The sequence below is a fragment of the Eptesicus fuscus genome, chromosome 6 (assembly GCF_027574615.1).
Source record: "Eptesicus fuscus isolate TK198812 chromosome 6, DD_ASM_mEF_20220401, whole genome shotgun sequence".
In the NCBI taxonomy this organism is placed as follows: Eukaryota; Metazoa; Chordata; class Mammalia; order Chiroptera; family Vespertilionidae; genus Eptesicus; species Eptesicus fuscus.
The window spans coordinates 26,398,787-26,415,742 of NC_072478.1; the positions used below are offsets into that span (position 1 = coordinate 26,398,787).

General features: G+C 43.8%; 1 protein-coding gene and 1 pseudogene across 3 annotated transcripts in view; one reads left to right on the plus strand and one right to left on the minus strand.

Moving 5' to 3' along the window:
• MLLT1 (MLLT1 super elongation complex subunit) overlaps positions 1 to 16,956 on the plus strand; it is an 84,537-nt gene that overhangs the window by 13,824 nt on the left and 53,757 nt on the right. For 2 of the 3 annotated variants that reach the window (XM_054717474.1, XM_054717475.1), the window contains exon 3: positions 4,962 to 5,044. The exons of the other annotated variant lie outside the window; for it this stretch is intronic. In XM_054717474.1, coding sequence (XP_054573449.1) covers positions 4,962 to 5,044 — 83 coding nt within the window. The remainder of the gene's footprint in view (positions 1 to 4,961; positions 5,045 to 16,956) is intronic. 3 annotated transcript variants of the gene reach the window in all.
• Positions 6,935 to 15,490, minus strand: LOC114234815 (cysteine-rich PDZ-binding protein-like; annotated as a pseudogene).

Sequence of the window (16,956 nt, forward strand, 5' to 3'; positions counted from 1 at the left end):
AGTCTTCAGAAAAGTCTGATGCAGTTGGGTTCCTGTTTTATTGTAAATGACCTGTTTTTTCTCTAGAAGCATTTAAGCTACTTTTTAAGATATTGGTTCTGAGGGGTTTTTTTGTTTTTGTTTTTTTTCTGTGATGTCCTCCATTTAGCTCCAGAAAGTTTTCTTTTATCTTTGACTATTTCTTTTCATCTATGTATTTTATCTGTTTTCTCTTTCTAGGATGGTTATTACTTCTCTGTGTCTAAATATTTTATCTGTAAAATGGAAACAATTGTATCTGCCTCAAAGTTGTTGTAAGGATTAAATGAATTAATATGTATCAAGTACTGATAATAGTACATGGCACACTGTAGGGCTTTATAAATATTAGCTGCTGTTAGCATTTGTTTGACCTTCTGAATTGTTTCTTCATGTCTCACCTTTTTCTTTTTTAAAAAATGATTTTTTGCTCTACATTCTAGGAAATTTCCTTAGCTTTAGTCTAGTCTTTCCATGGAATTAAAAAGTTATCAGTACTATATTTGTACTAAAAGCTCTATCTTATTCCCTCATTTTCCCTTTTAAAATTATTTTTGTTTTGGGGCATATCTTAGACCTGAGGACATTGACTCTAGCTTCTTGTTTTTTAAAAAGGTTTTAAATTGATTTTTAAAGAGAGAGAGGGATGTGAAAGTGAGACATCGAACCAGGGATGATGCTCAACCAACTGAGCCACACCAGCCAGGACTTCAAACATTTCTTTAAAATTCTCACCGGAGGACATTAAAAAAAAATTGATTTGAGAGAGAGAGAAAGAAACATTGATAGGTTGCCTCCAGTATGCACCCCGATCGGGATCAAACCTACAACCTAGTTATGCGCCCTGACTGGGAATCAAACCCACAGTGTTTTCCTAACTGAGGAGGGCTTTACTCTGGGTCCAGTTTTTATACTGTAGGCTTTAGCTTCTTCCAGACAGTTGACTCTTCTCCTGAGACATGGAATCACCTGGATTTCCCCATAGGGAAGCTTGAAACTGCTGTGCCTGGGGTGCTGGTGGGTGGCAGGATGAATCCCAGGGCTGTTGTTCAAGTACAGCCTCTGTGTTGGCTTTTTTTTTTTTAATGACTGCTTTACTAAAATAAAAGTCACACATGATAAATTTATCCTTTTAATGTGTATAGTTCAGTGCTTTTAGTGTATTCATAAAGTTGTGCAACCATCACCACTCTCATTCCAGAACATTTTCATCACCCCACAAGTAAACAAACTTCGTGCCCGTCGTTAGCAGTCACTCCCTGTCTTTCTCCCTTCCCCTTTCCAGCTTCTCTCCTGCCCTTTACTGAATTTGTAGGTGCCACACCCCTAGTCTTTTGGGGATCTGGCATCAGTGGGGCTTTATCCTACCCTGCAGTGCCCCATGGCATGTGCTGGGCAGCAACTTCCTTTTCCTGTTTCCTTGCCCAGCGTAGTCTCATTCACTTTTTTCTTTCCAGAAATTTCTCCATAGCTTACATTACCTCCCTCCCATCTTTACTGTCTTTATTTCCTATCAAATTTGTCTCACTTTGGTTTCCATGGGCATCTGCTTGGTCTCTCGTTTCCCAATTCTGAAAGGATAGGTGTTTTTCAGCCTTACAGTGCCTGTCATGTGATAGGCATTTGGAGAGATGTTGAGAAACCCACACATCTTTTCCCATAGAAGGTTTGTAGTCTGGTAGAAATATGGAGCTCAGATGTGACATATAATCTTTTAAAAAATATTTTTATTGATTTTTCTAGAGAGAGAGGAAGGGAGAGGGAGAGAGAAACATCAGTGTGAGAGCAAAACATTGTTCAGCTACCTCCTGCACACTCCCCTCTAGGGACTGAACCCACAAACTAGTTATGTGCCTGACCATGAAACCAATCAGCAACCTTTTGGTGCATGGAATGACACTCAAACAACTGAGCCACATCAACCAGGGCATAACATGTTCGCTTAAAGAGATAACTGTCCTCAGCAGAAGTAGGTGACCTGTTAGTCAGAGACCAAGGGAAGCCAGGTCGGGCCTTGCTAGGAAGTGGGCCCTGATTTGGACCTTGATGGTGGACGGGAGTTAGACTGGGGTTGGGGGGTGGAGTTGGGAGCAGAACTGCAGACCACTCCCTTGCCTATGCCTTTCATGTGTTCCTTTGCTGTAGGCTATTGTGCAGTGAAGACAGGCCACCTTCCTCTCTGCTCTGCTTCCATTTCCTCTTGGATTCAGATTAATTTAACAAGTATTTGGGTGCCTGCCAGGTGCCCACGCCTGTGCTAGACTGCAAGGGCTTATGGTTGGTGAGGTTGTGCAAAGCATTAGGCAGCCAGCTTTCATGCAGCTGGAGAGACTTCACTTGTTCTCTCAGTCCTCTCAAACAGGATCCAGAGGTTCAGAGAGAGGCAGACCATGACCTGGCCTCCCAATCCAGTGTAATTCCTGCTCCTGGTCCATCCCTTTACTTTGGTGCAGAACCTGAAGGAGCATGACATGTGGTTCTCTCAGCAGTATCTGACAGATTCTTGTTGAAAAAAAATTTAAATATATTTTTTATTGTTGATGGTATTACAGCTATTTCCCATTTTTATTGAATGTTTTTGAAAGGTCTGGCCCTGGTCCTGGTCCTGGGCATGTGACAGTGAGTGAAATGGAGCTGATATAAGAATTGAGAAAGATGGCAGAGTAAACATGCAAGTCCTGTGATTGAGTGACACAGGATGCTGGAGGCCTGTGGGAGGGAACCATGACCTGGAAATGGGGTTGGGACTCAGAGCAGGGGTCCTGGAGGAAGTGATCTGAGAGGTTCAGCAGGACTAAATCTTAGGACCTGAGTTTGGGCTGGGAAGAGATGAGGCTGGAGGTGATGCAGTGCCCTGCAGTCCTCCTTGAGGGGCTCGAAGTTGGGGAGCCATCATGGGACACTCAGGCTTGCAGTTCAGGCTTGCAGAGGATATGCAGGAGTGAGCCTGAGGCAGGATGGCTAGTGAGTCACTAGGTAGCGACTCACACAGAGTACCAGGCATGTGGGGTGCGTTGCAGAGCAGTATGAAGGTGGAGCTCGTAGTGCTTGGCAAAAGTGATCTGTGGAAGAGGGAGAAGTCTGGGAGTCCTCAGTCCTTGGGTGAGTGGCGGACAGCCTGTGTTCTGAGCTGTGAGACCCTGCAGGAGGTGTAGGTTTAGGAGGGTATGAATAGGTGGTTTGGGGCAGGCTATATTTGAGGTGCCCATCCAGCATCCATGGGGGATATCCAAGGAACAGAAGGGCCGAAACCGGTTTGGCTCAGTGGATAGAGCGTCGGCCTGCGGACTGAAAGGTCCCAGGTTCGATTCTGGTCAAGGGCATGTACATTGGTTGCGGGCACATCCCCAGTGGGGGGTGTGCAGGAGGCAGCTGGTCGATGTTTCTCTCTCATCGATGTTTCTAGCTCTCTATCCTCTCCCTTCCTCTCTGTGAAAAATCAATAAAATATATTTAAAAAATAAATAAATAAAAAAGGAACATGCCGAAACCGGTTTGGCTCAGTGGATAGAGCATCGGCCTGTGGACTGAAAGGTCCTGGGTTCGATTCCGGTCAAGGGCATGTACCTTGGTTGTGGGCACATCCCCAGTGGGGGTTGTGCAGGAGGCAGCTGATCGATGTCTCTCTCTCATCGATGTTTCTAACTCTCTATCCCTCTCTCTTCCTCTCTGTAAAAAATCAATAAAATATATTAAAAAAAAAAAAGGAACAGAAGCGGGGACTAGCTGGAATAGAGATTCGGAGCCTAGGTCACCCAAGACAGCTCCCATCTCTGGGGCCACCAGGGGTTTCCCAGGCCTGAGCCACAAGCCCATCTCCTGCTCCCCTGGGGTTTACAGACTGGGGTCCAAACAAGGCTGTCTGACCAGCCCTGCTATGAGCGTCACTGATAACTTCAAGCCCACCCTGCTTGCCAGTTTTCTTTGGATAGATGAAATACATGAGATATTTGAGATACATGATATTAGATGGGATATATGAGAGCTGAAAAAGATATATTTTTAAAGAAAAGTCTTAGTGTTTTAATTTAAAAGACTCATGTTTCATTTTATTCCATATACTGTTTTTCAGCAATTTCTGGCCTACTTAAGAATTATCTGACATATAGATATAGGTGCATAAAGGTTTTAACAATTAGCAGGATTTTTTCCTGTCTCCCAGTAGTGGTTGCCTCTGGGGATAGAGGGGTGGAGGACAGGGGTGATTTAATCTGTACTGTTCTGATTTTTTTTCTTCTTAAAAGTGGGAGAACAATATTTTCACATTTCTTGCATAATGACAACATATATGTCAAAACATTGTCAGTACATTCTGAAGGGTGAGATTGTGGGAGACTCTTTTACTTGTACATTGCTGTTTTTCTAGTTTCAACTTAAAAATTTTTTCTGGGGTTAATGAGTCTGTACACATCACTCAGGCAACTGGGAATGCTTTTGTTAGGTGCTCAAATGGACCCAGGAGAGAATCCCAGCTGAGACCAGGCCATCTCCTCCGGACATCAGTTCACCTGTTTGAGGGAACAGTGGAGGCAGATAGATGCTGTAGTGTGCACTGTCCTCCCTGGGAGACCAGGGGCCCATGGGGTCTCCCACTTCATATGTGTCATACTGACTGCCCTGAGTCAGTTGAACTTGTGTGACCTGTAGCCAGCACTGGCTGCTCTGCCTTAGCTAGTCTCGTGCCCTTTCCCACTCTCCCACCATGGCACGTCAGGGTCACATTTCTTCTGCTCTGCTCCTTTGATTCCCCGTGACCTCTTTGGCATGGAATTGGGCACAGGATTCATTACTCACAGGGGAAACTGGCTTGCTGAAAAGCCATGCTCCTGCGGGGCCAGTGAGCCCCAGAGAGGAGGCGCAGAGCGTGGCGGGCCTACTGCTGCTGGTAGTGAGGCCTTTGAATGATCAGGAAGCTGACAGATGCCTTTTCCCTTTCTTTTTAGTGTGTAAGGAGCCCCCATACAAAGTGGAGGAGTCGGGTTACGCTGGCTTCATCATGCCCATCGAGGTGCACTTCAAAAACAAGGTAGGATCCCGGAAGTGGCAACAGGAAGCACGCACAGTTCACAAAAGAGGAAGTAGAATCAGTGACACAGCGCTGAGGGAATGCTGGGATTACTGTTAGCGGAGATGTCCACACTAGAGTCCTGGTTTTGAAGGGTTTCTGCCTCTCCAGTGGGAGATGGGGGCTGGGGAAATGGGCATCAATGGCAGGTGGGAGTGCAAGTGGGTGTGACCTCTCCGGGATCACCTGAAAGTGCATGCAGTCATCTAAGTCAGCAGCGACATTCCATGACGGCTAGATTTGTGGATGGTTCTAGAGGCTTAGTACTGGACTGATTAGTGGCAAAGAACTGGAAATTATCTAAATGTCTGACGGTAGGCGATTCGTTAAAGTTATGATACATCTCCTGAATAGGCTCTTTGATGATCTGGGTGGGGGAGGGAAGTTTTTAATATTATTGAATGAAAAAGCAAGGACTTTTCCTGCCAATATACACAATATAGGAAAAAATTACTGTATACATTAAAAATGTTAACAGGTAATGTGGGTGGTAAGATTATAAGGTGTTTTACTTTTATTTTCCTCCATGTATATTTTATAAACATTTACAGTGAACATATATTGATAACTATTAGTTCATTTGGGATGCTATAACAAAATACCACAGACTGGGTGGCTTATAAACAACAGAAGTTTATTGCTCACAGTTCTAGAAGCTGGAAGTCCAAGATCAAGTGCCGGCCCCTCTTCCCAGTCACAGACTTCTTTCTGTGTCCTTACATGGAGGAAGGGGTGAGAGCCCTTTGGGGTCTCTTTTATAAGGGCACTAAACCCACTCATGGGGCTCCACCCTCAGGACAAAATCACCTCCCAGTGGCCCCCAACTCCCAACACAATCACCTTGGGGAGTTAGGACTTCAATATGTGAATTTGGGGGGACAGATTCAGACTATAGTTTTAAGTTTTTTTAAAGCCTAATAATTACAATTAAAGAGCTTTCCTGCAACCTCCTCTGTTCCTTCTCACAGACACCTTTCCTGGCTTGGAGGTGGCTTGGCCGTGGTTGGGTGCTTTTTCACAAGCACAGCTAGACTGGCTGCAGGCAGCTCCTCTGTCTTTCAGGAAGGAGATCTCCCTGTGAGGCCTGTGGATGCCACCACTCCCTTAATGAGTTCCTTTTTCATACCTGGCTGTTCTGCAAACCATCTGGTGTCAAGGATCTCTGGGGATGGCACTCGGGTGTGTGCCCCACTGGGAGCTGAGGGACATTTCAGCAAGTGCAGCAAAGTGGGAGTCAACTCTGCGACCCTCTGGGGCCCACTTCTCAGAAGCCTGGGCCACCAAGGCTTTCATGGAAGCAAGGCCTGAGAGTCCTGGTGACCGGCCACCCTTGAGAGCAGAGCCCAACCTGTCTGCCAGGCAAAGGCTGTGCCCTAACTTTTCAGCAGGGCGTCTGGAGGAGGTGCAGAGGAGATGCGGCACCCTTTGGGGATAGTCTTCCAAGGACCTGATTAGGGAGGCCAGGCAAGGGCGTGTGGAGGCAGGAGAACTGATGCAGGGGACTCAGTCCCGGGACAGGTGTCACCAGCTTCTCCAGCTCCCTGTGGGGAGCCTGTGGAAAGGGATGATGAAAGTACCCCCTGGGTGGTGCAGGAGGCAGTCCATCTGCAGAAAACACCAACAGTCCTGTACATTGGCATTCTAGGGGTGGGCAGTGGTGATGGAGTCCTTGAAGCTGGCTAAGCTCATCTCTGGGTTTCAATTCAATTTCTTTGAGGCTTAGAAGCAATTTTGGGTCCCACAGATCAGCGAGCTTTTGTGTGCCTTGAGACGTGTCTGGTCCCCGACACGTAGACCTTTCTCTCCCTCCTGGAGGAATGCTTGCAGTCACCTGGACTCTGGCAGTATTCACTAGGGCCCTGATAGTGTCCACTTGATTTCCTGCTGTCCCTGTTCCTTTGTGAGGCCCAGGGACAGCAGGAAATCAGGGGTCTGCCAGGAGGTTCCAGCTGTCCCCAGGGAGTGGGTGCCATGCTGAAGCTGGGCAGTACACAGAGGTGGCCAGTAGGTCTTAGCGCCCCTTCTCCTGGCCCAGGGGATCCTTGCTGATCTTCAGATTCTCCAGAGAGAACCGAGAGAGGTGGGGCAGTTCATGTTTCTGCCTCAGCTGGGACATTCCCCTGTGGTGGCTTCTGCAGCCTCTGTTAGTACCCCAGACCTCTCACGTGGATGGTGGGGAGGCAACCAGGTTCTCCCTCAAAAGGGGCACCTAGGGAAGTGGTGACTGTTTGGGGCAACTCCTCTCAAACCTTACCTGAGGAGTCCTCTCCTGGGTTTTGCATCCAGACTTCAGGGCCATCCCTGTACTGAGTCCCTGAGGTATTCCACCCCTATGTTCCTGTCCCGGTAGGGAAGGGAACAGGTGGGTCTCTGACCATAGGACCTGTCCCTGCTAGGTACAGCGTCCTCACATATATTGGGGCATTGAGGGGCAGAGGACCTCTACAAGGGTGTCCTGATCTTTCAGATTCCTTGGGCTTGCTTACTTAGGGGTGCTGTGTGTGTGTGTGTGTGTGTGTGTGTGTGTGTGTGTGTGAGAGAGAGAGAGAGAGAGAGAGAGAGAGAGAGAGAGAGAGAGAGAGAGAAGGTGTGTGTGTCTCTCTTCTGCAGGCAGTGAAGGGCACTGTGCTTCTCTTTAATTGCGTTGTTCCTTTGTGAGGCCCTGAGGTGCTGCTCTTTAGAGGAAGCATGTGTACATCTTACCACTCTGAGCATCTAGCAGTCATGGCAGCAACTGGTTTTGAGTTAAGGATTTTTGTTCTGGTCCAGTTTTTTTAGTTGTAATTTAATACAGCAAAATTTTCCCATTTTAGGTGTAGGTTTTTCAGATTTCAGCATGTGTTTTTCATTTGAACCCTTTTGGTGGTGGATGGCTGGTTTTTCTGTAACAAAAAAAGGTCACGTTCTTAGGTCTACTTGTCTGACCAGTTCCTATAGAGGCTTTGTAGCCAGACCGCCACTGTGGGCCTTTTCTCAGAATTGCAGCATCTTCTCTCAGGATGAATGTTGGACGCTGTGCTCTGCAGGCTGCTCGCTGGAGTCCTCTATTCCTGATGGTGGTTTTGTCCTCAGAGCTGTAAGGTGGACCCTGCACACACACGGGGCCTGGGATACAGTGAAGTTACTAAGTGTTTTTTTTTTTTGTTTTTTTTAATATATATTTCATTGATTTTTTACAGAGAGGAAGGGAGAGGGATAGAGAGTTAGAAATATCGATGAGAGAGAAACATCGATCAGCTGCCTACTGCACACTCCCTAATGGGGATGTGCCCGCAACCAAGGTACATGCCCTTGACCGGAATCGAACCTGGGACCTTTCAGTTCGCAGGCCGATGCTCTATCCACTGAGCCAAACCGGTTTCGGCCACTAAGTGGGTTTTTAGCTTACTGTGCTAAGTGGGTACTTGTCTCCAGACAAGCCCTGGAGCAAGGTGATGTCCCCAGTCTATGGAAGAAGAAGCTCCTGGATACTCAGTCACAGACTCAAGGCCACACAGTAAGTTGTGGAGTTGGGATTTGAACCAGCAGAGTATGTAGTCCTATATGCACACCTGAGACATGCTTGACCTAGAGCAACAGTTGATCATGGATTCTGGTTTTTGCTGACATCTGGTGACAGGGACAGTATGATTTTATGTATTGTGTTTTGCAAATGTCTAATTGTGGGTTCCTGCTTTGGAAGTTTTGTAAAGATCAGAGAGTTGTGGAAAAGTGAATGGTGGTTCATTGCAAAAGTAGCTTGTACAGGTTTGGATGTGTGTTGGAAACAGGGTCATCATGAATGGATCCACTGGAGGTTTTTCTACCCTGATGTAGGCAAGGGTTGCATTTGGTTTTTCAGCCATGACTTAGTCCTCTGCTGTATGTAAGGTAAGTGGATTTTTGAAGTGGAAGTGGCTCTGTGCACAGGTTACTTCTCTGGGCCTCAGTCCCTCCATGAGATGGACTTCCTAATTGTGTCGGCTTCTCAGGGCTGTTAAGAAGATTCACAGAGAGATGGACAGTAAGGTCCTGGGCCCAGTACCCAGCACATATGCATTTCATTAGTTTTGTGCTGTTGTTGCTGCTGAAGTGGTGTTGCTTCTTTCCAGGTAATCTGAGTGGACAGAGCAGCCTTGGAGGCTTCCAGACCCAGTGGAGGTAGAGGTCCCAGAGATGAAGAAAGATGAGTGGCTTCTCTGGTGAACAGGGTAGATCTATACCCAGGACAGAAAAGGCACTTTCTCAGACTCAGGCTGTTTTCTCATGTAAGCGTGAGATGTGTTTAACCACATTAGATCCTGAAGGTGGCATCGACAGAGAGATGAAGGGATTCTGTTTTACATGATGTTTGGCACTAGAACTTACTTAAGGACAACTAACATTTGACCTGTTGGCAGGACGCTCTTTTATATATAACCACTCCTTTCCCCCAAGGGAAAAAAAATGAGAGTGGGGCTTTGATTACAAAAGTAACATTTGAGCATCATTGAGCTGTTTTTACTCTGCTACTTCTGACACCAAGTGAAAGGTTTTGTTTTCCTTCTGAAACCAAATGCACGATGCTTTTTCCAGCACCTCTTTTCCAATTCTTTGATTCTCTAGGCCCGTGGTTGGCAAACTGCGGCTTGCGAGCCACATGCGGCTCTTTGGCCCCTTGAGTGTGGCTCTTCCACAAAATACCAAGCCTGGGCGAGTCTATTTTGAAGAAGTGACATTAGAAGAAGTTTAAGTTTAAAAAATTTGGCTCTCAAAAGAAATTTCAATCGTTTACTGTTGATACTTGGCTCTGTTGACTAATGAGTTTGCCGACCACTGCTCTAGGCACTGGGGTGGTGTCCAGCAGTTCATTTACTTCTCATACCATCTGCCTAGAGTTACCGCAGACCCTACAGGGTAAGGGCTCAGCCCCACAGGACTGCCTCCACTTCTATAAATTAAGGGTTCCCATGAACCCCTCCTAAAGGTTTATAATTTGCTAGAACAGCTCACAAAACTCTGATAAACATTTTACTTACTGTTATCATTTATTATAGGGGATACAATTCAGGAACAGCCAGATGGAAGAGATGAATGGAGCAAGGTATGGGGTACAGAGCTTCCAGGTGCACCATCCTCCCAGCATCTGCACATGTTCACCTACCTGGAAATTCTCCGAACCCTGTTGTTTAGGGGTTTTTATGGAGGCTTCATTATGCAGACATGATTGATTAGATCATTGGCCATTGGTGATTAACTCAACTCCCAGCCCTTCTCCTCTCCTCAGAGGTTGAAGGTGGGGCTGAAAGTTCTGAGCTTCTAATTAAGGCCAGCCCAATCCTAAGGCTGTCTAGGGGCCCACCAAAAGTCACCTCATTACAACAAATGATGCTCCAGTCATCTCTATCACTCAGGAAATTTCAAGGGTTTTAGGAGATCTGTCGCAGGAAATGGAGACAGAGACCAAATACTTTTCTCGGAGACCACAATTACAAAAAAAAAAAAAAAATTATTGAGGTGAAATTCACATAACATACCCTTCACCATTTTAAAGTCTACAGTTCATTGGCATTTAGTGCCTCATGATGTTGTGCAACCACTGCCTCTGGTTTCAAAAATTTCATCTCCCTATTCTCCCCACCCCCACCTCTGGTAACCTGTGATCTGCTTTCTGTTCTATGGATTTACCTATTCTAAACATTTCATGTAAAAGTAATCATACAATATGTGTCCTGTTGTGTCTGACTTCTTTCACTTAGTGTAATGTTTCTGAGGTTCAGCCATGTTATAGTATGTATCAGGGCTTCATTCCTTTTTATGGCTGAATAACATTCTGTTGCATAGATACACAGTTGATTCTAATTACTCAGAATAGTTACATTCTGTAAAGTCACCAAGTACATGGGATTAGTGAAAACTGGACTATTGTTACAAGGGGGAATATGGGGTTAGTTTCCTGCAAGCCTCTAGTCACAATGTTTTCATCAATTGATCAGTACATAACCTGTGTTGTGTGTGTTTTTGTTTAAAGGCACCTTGCTTAATATAATATACATTGTTGATTCATTAACATCGAACTCAGCCAACAGCACTATAATTCATGCTTGAACCAAGCTTATGTAAAAAATGTATTTTCTTTGTAAGGCATGTCAGACCTTCCTATGCTTAGGAACTGTAGACAGCACTTTAATACTATGCTTGGGGCTGTTTCAGCTAGCAAAAGCACCACAGTGCAAAAAACACTGGCATGAAATATACTAGGACACTTGTTTACAGTCTGAGAGCTGAAATAAGAAGGCTGAGTAGGGAATGAGTTTATTGGGCCACTCAAAGTCTTCACCACAATGTGTATGTCTGTGAATGAGTGTGGAAACCATGAGTGCTGGTTTAGGTTATCAATAAAATTTAGTGGGATCCAAGAATTATGAAGATCAGCTGTACCATCTACTTGCTGTTATGAAAGGTGCTGCTATGACCATATCTGTGCATGTATGTGTTTGAATTCCAGTTTTCAGTTCTTTTGGGTGGATACCTAGGAGTGGAATAGCCAGGTCAAATGGTAATTTGCTACACCATTTCATGTTCCCACCAGCAGTATCTGAGGGTTCCTATTTCTACGTCCTTCTCAGTGCTTGTAATTTTTCTGTTTTTTGTCTTGTTATAGCCATACTGGTGGGTATGGAGGCTCATCTATGGTATAGTGTGTAGCAATGCTTCATTCCTTTTTAAGGCTGAATAATATTCCACAGTGTGGATGGACCACATTTGCATATCCACCAACTATCCTGGATACTTGGGTTGCTTCCATGTTTTAGATACTGTGAATAATGCTGGTATGATCATGAGTAAACAGGTTATTTCCTTGAGACCCTGCTTTCAATTCTTTTGGGCATATACTGAGAAGTTTATTTGCTAGGTGGTCTGATAAATCTATTTTAATTTTTGAGGAACTACCATGCTGTTTTTCACAGCAGCTGTAATATTTTCCATTGTTACTAACAGTGCACAAGGGGCCTAATTTCTCCACATTCTTGTCAACAATTGTGTTCTCTTTTTTGATACTATCCTACCTAATAAAAGAGTAATATGCAAATTAACCATCACTCCGCTACCTGCACAAGCCATGCCCACCAGCCACACCCACCAGCCAAATCAGAGCGAGTATGCAAATAAACCCATCCAAGATGGCTATAGCCACAGAAAGCAGGAGGGAGGCTTGGGTTTCCCTGGTAACAAAGGAAGCCAAGCTTTCCCCATGCAGTTGCAGGCCTAAGCCTCCACTCAAGGCTACAAAGTTTCAATTATAGAAGGTAAACAAATCCAAACAGAAATGGTGGCAGCTATGGAGCTGGAAAGAGCAGGAGGCTAGGGTTGCCCCCTGCTTTCTGCACACCCTGGCCGGCCCGGGCCTCTGCTTAAAGCTACAAAGTTTCAATTATATAAGATATACACAAACCCCAACAGAAATGGCTGCCGGCCACGGAGAGAGCAGGAGGCTTGGCTCTGCTCCAGGCTACAAAGTTTCAATTGTAGAAGGTAAATAAATTCCAGATACCAGGGCCTCCGCTTGGGTTGCCAGGGGGCGTGGCTGGCCTGCAAACTACCACAGGCCCCTTGCTCAGGCCGCCCCATGCCCCAAGGGAACCCCCCACCCTGATCCGGGACACCCTTCAGGGCAAACCAGCTGGCCCCCACCCATGCACCAGGCCTCTATCCTATCTAATAAAAGAGTAATATGCAGATTGACCATCACTCCAACACACACTATGGATGCCCCCATAGGAGCTAAAAGATCCTGCCAGGTCAAAGATCCTGCCCCCATGTGGACACAAGATGGCCACCACAAGATGGCCAGCAGGGGAGGGCAGTTGGGAGGGACCAGGCCTGCAAGGGAGAGCAGTTGGGAGGCACCAGGCCTGCAAGGGAGGGTAGGGGTGACCAGGCCGGCAGAGGAGGGAAGATGGGGGCAAACAGGCTGGCAGGGGAGCAGTTAGACATCAATCAGGCTGGCATTGGAGTGGTTATGGGGTGATCAGGCTGGCAGGCAGAAGCGGTTAGGGGAAATCAGGAAGGCAGGCAGGCGAGCAATTGGGAACCAGCAGTCCTGGATTGTGAGAGGGCAGTCGGACATCCCTCGAGGGGTCCCAGATTGGAGAGGGTGTAGGCTGGGCTGAGGGATACACACACCCCGCCCCCATGCACGAATTTCGTGCACCGGGCATCTAGTCCATTATAATGTGTGAGATAGTATGTCATTGTGGTTTTGATTTACATTTCTTTAATAATTAGCATCTTTTTATTAATGTTCTTATCGGCCACATTTTTTGGAGAAATATCTGTTAAAGTTCTTTGCCTGTTTTTGAATTGTTGTTGTTTTTTTAGTTAGTGAAGTGTAGGAGTTCTCTCCATATTCTAGATATTAATTCCTTAGCAGGTATATAATTTGTAAATATTTTTTCCCCATTTTGCAGGTTGCCTTTTCACTCTGTTAATCATGTCCTTTGATGCATAAAAGTTTATAAATTTTCATTAAATTCATTTTGCCCATTTATTTTTCTTGCCTGTGCCTTGCCTATGTCATATCCAGGAAATCATTACCAAATTCAGTGTCATGAAGCCTTTGACCTATGTTTTCTTTGAAGAGCTTTACAGTTTTAGCTCCTATGGTTAGATGTTTGGTCCATTTTGAGTTAATTTTTGGATATGGTGTTAGGTAAGGGTTGAATTTCATTCTTTTTTCCCCCCACAGCTATTGTTATTTATTATATTTTACATTATCCTTGTGATTTTTCTAGATATTAATAACAACATATCCCAGAAACACTATTTTAAAAACTTAAAGTTAAAACTTTATTTTCCATAATAATTTTAAAATAAAAATGCAATATCTATACTATGTATATCATGTTATCTATTCTACACATTTTATAGCGATAAGTATTTACACATACTATACTTTGCAATAGGGAATACTTTTTTGGTCTCCCCTAGCAGGCTGCAGATTTCCAAAGCAGAAATCCTAAACCTCTGAAAGTAGCAATAAAAATCATCTTTCTTTGAATATATACACCACCACACACACACACACACACACACACACACACACACACACACACAAAATCAAAATGTTTGCTTTGTTTTATTTATTTCTTTTGGGGGGAGCAAGGTTAAAGAAGTTTCATTTTTGCTTCAAAAACTTTCCCAAAGAGTAGTGATTCATTTCTATTATACATCATCATAATGAACTCTGTTCTTCTGGCTTTCATAATAGTGTAAATTCAAGGTCATGTGTGTAACATGTATTTTCTGAAATCCAGTGTATTTATTCATTTGGGTATATGGAGTATCCCTTGTGTTCTTATTCTTATATGAAAGGTACTAGCACTATGGCTTCAAGAACAAATTTTTTTAAATCATAAATAGAATTTGTGTTTGATTTGGATCTTGGCTAATTTCTAAGGAACCATTCAGCAATTGTGGTCTCAGATAATTAAATACCCTGTGAAGCTGCAATTAATTAAGGGACTGCTGATTCTAAGAACTAGGCAACCAACAAGGGAATGAGGGGAAAATTACAAATACTAATGATTTGTGCTGAGGAAATATCAATAATCCCCTTTTCACTTTTGCAATATATATAAGTATAAAGTAGAGGGAGAGGATAAGAATTATATGAATATTGTTAAATAAAAAGTGCTACAGAACTGGGACAATATTTTGTTGTTGTTAAATTTGCCTCTTATTCTAGTTCAGTAAGATGCTTGTAAGGCAGATTAGTTCCATTGTTGCTATTCAGAACTTCTAGAGAGCAAAAGAATGAGTCAACTTCCCTGGTTTAAACTTAATAGTCTTAAAAGATGTTATTTTGTAACTTAAATATCTATAATAATAAAAGCGTAATATGCTAATTAGATCAGACATCCTTCCAGATGACAAAGCCAGGGCTGGGAGGGAAGCCTGGGTCCCCGGTGCCCGAGAGAAGCCAGTGCCGGCAGTGGGGGAAGGAAGGCCTACTCTTGCATGAATTTTATGCATCGGGCCTCTAGTCTATGATATGCCTTGAAAATTTAAAGCAGAAAGCAAAATCATACAGAAAGACAGAATCTTCATCAATACATATAGACAGATGTTTGTTTGCTTGTAGTTTTTGGTATCCAACACCTTTTTCCCACACATTGCACAGATGCCCTTTTTGTACTCACAGCCCTGGCAGAATTAGAACCCGGTTGGTACACAGAACTTCTGCAAATTCTGCAAGTGGAGAACTTACTCTTTCCATATGGATCGAATCTTGCTTTTTTTGAGGTCAAAGCTTTATTTTCATTCAGTTTACTCCCACCACTTTCTGTGGTATTCTTTGCACCATCTTTCCATGTATCTGGAGTGATAACAGTACCAAGTTTCTTTTCACATTTTTCGCACACCATCCTTCCGCAATGGTTCCCTTAGTCACAGTCTTGAATTTCATTCTTGTAGATGTGGATATCCAGTTGTCCAGCACTATTTGTTGAGAATACTGTCCTTCTTTAAGTGGCCTTGTGATCCTTGTTGAAAATCATTTGACCATATATATATATATAAGGAGTTATTCCTGGGCTTTCTAGTCTATTCCATTGGTCTGCATGCCTGTCTTTATGCTAGTACATAGTGTTTTAATTACTGCAGCTTCATAGTAAGTTTTGAAATCAGAAAGTGTGAATTTTTTTTAACTCCCCCCCCCCCCCAAGATTGTTTTGGTTATTTGGGGTCCTTGAGATTCCATATGAAGTTTAAGACAGATTTTTCTGTCTCTACAGAAAATGTCATGGGGATTTTCATAGGAAGTACATTGAATCTAGGTCACTTTGGGTAGAATTGATATGTTAACAATATGAAGTCTTTAATCCTGGTCATTCTGTCTCAGTGGTTATAGCCCACGCACTGAAGGGTTGTGGGTTCAATTACCAGTCAAGGGAATGGACCTGGATTGTAGGGTGATTCCCGGCCCCAGTCAGGGCACTATCAGGAGGCAACCAATTGATGTGCCTCGCTCACATTGATGTTTTTTTCCTCTCTCTTTCTCCCTTCCTTCCACTCTCTCTCAAAATCAGTGGAAAAAATATTCTTGGGTGAGGACTAGCAAAAAACAAATAATAGGAAGTCTCTCCATGAACGTGGGATGTTTTTCCATTTATGTCTTCTATAATTTCTTTTAGTAGTGTTTTGTAGTTTGCATTGTACAAATCTTTTATCTCCTTGGTTATAATAATCTCTAAGTATTTTATTACTTTTGATGCTATTGTAAGTAGAATTGTTTTAATTTCACATTGTTCTTTGTTCATTTCTGTACAGAAATGGAACTGATTTTTGTGTGTATTGATTTTGTGTCCTACAACTTAGCTAATTTGTTTATTAGTTCTAATAGTTTGTGTACTTTTAGGGTTTTCTACATATAAGAGAGTAAATCATCGGTGAACAGAGGTAATTTTATTCCTTCCGTTCCAATTTGGTTACCTATTTTTCTCTTTTTCTTGCCTAATACGCTGGCTAAGACTGTGTTGTGTAGAAGTGGTGAGAGTGACATCTATGTGCTGTGGCTGCCTTGTTCCTGATCTTAGAGGAAAAGCTTTCAGTCTCTTACCGTTGAGTATGATGTTGGCTGTGGGTTTTTCATATATGGCTTTTATTATGTTGGAATAGTTTCCTTCTGTTTCTAGTTTGTTGAGTGTTTCCATTGTGAAAGGGCGTTAAATTTTGTCAAATGCTTTTTTTGCATTTATTGAGATGATCATGTGATTTTTGTTTTTTATAATATTGCTACACCTCAGATATTTTGAAACTTGGGGGGGAAAGTATGTAATGATAACCTAGACCAGAGGCTGTGTTAGGCATTTTACACAATAGCTCCCATAATCCTCACACAGCCCCACAGAGGT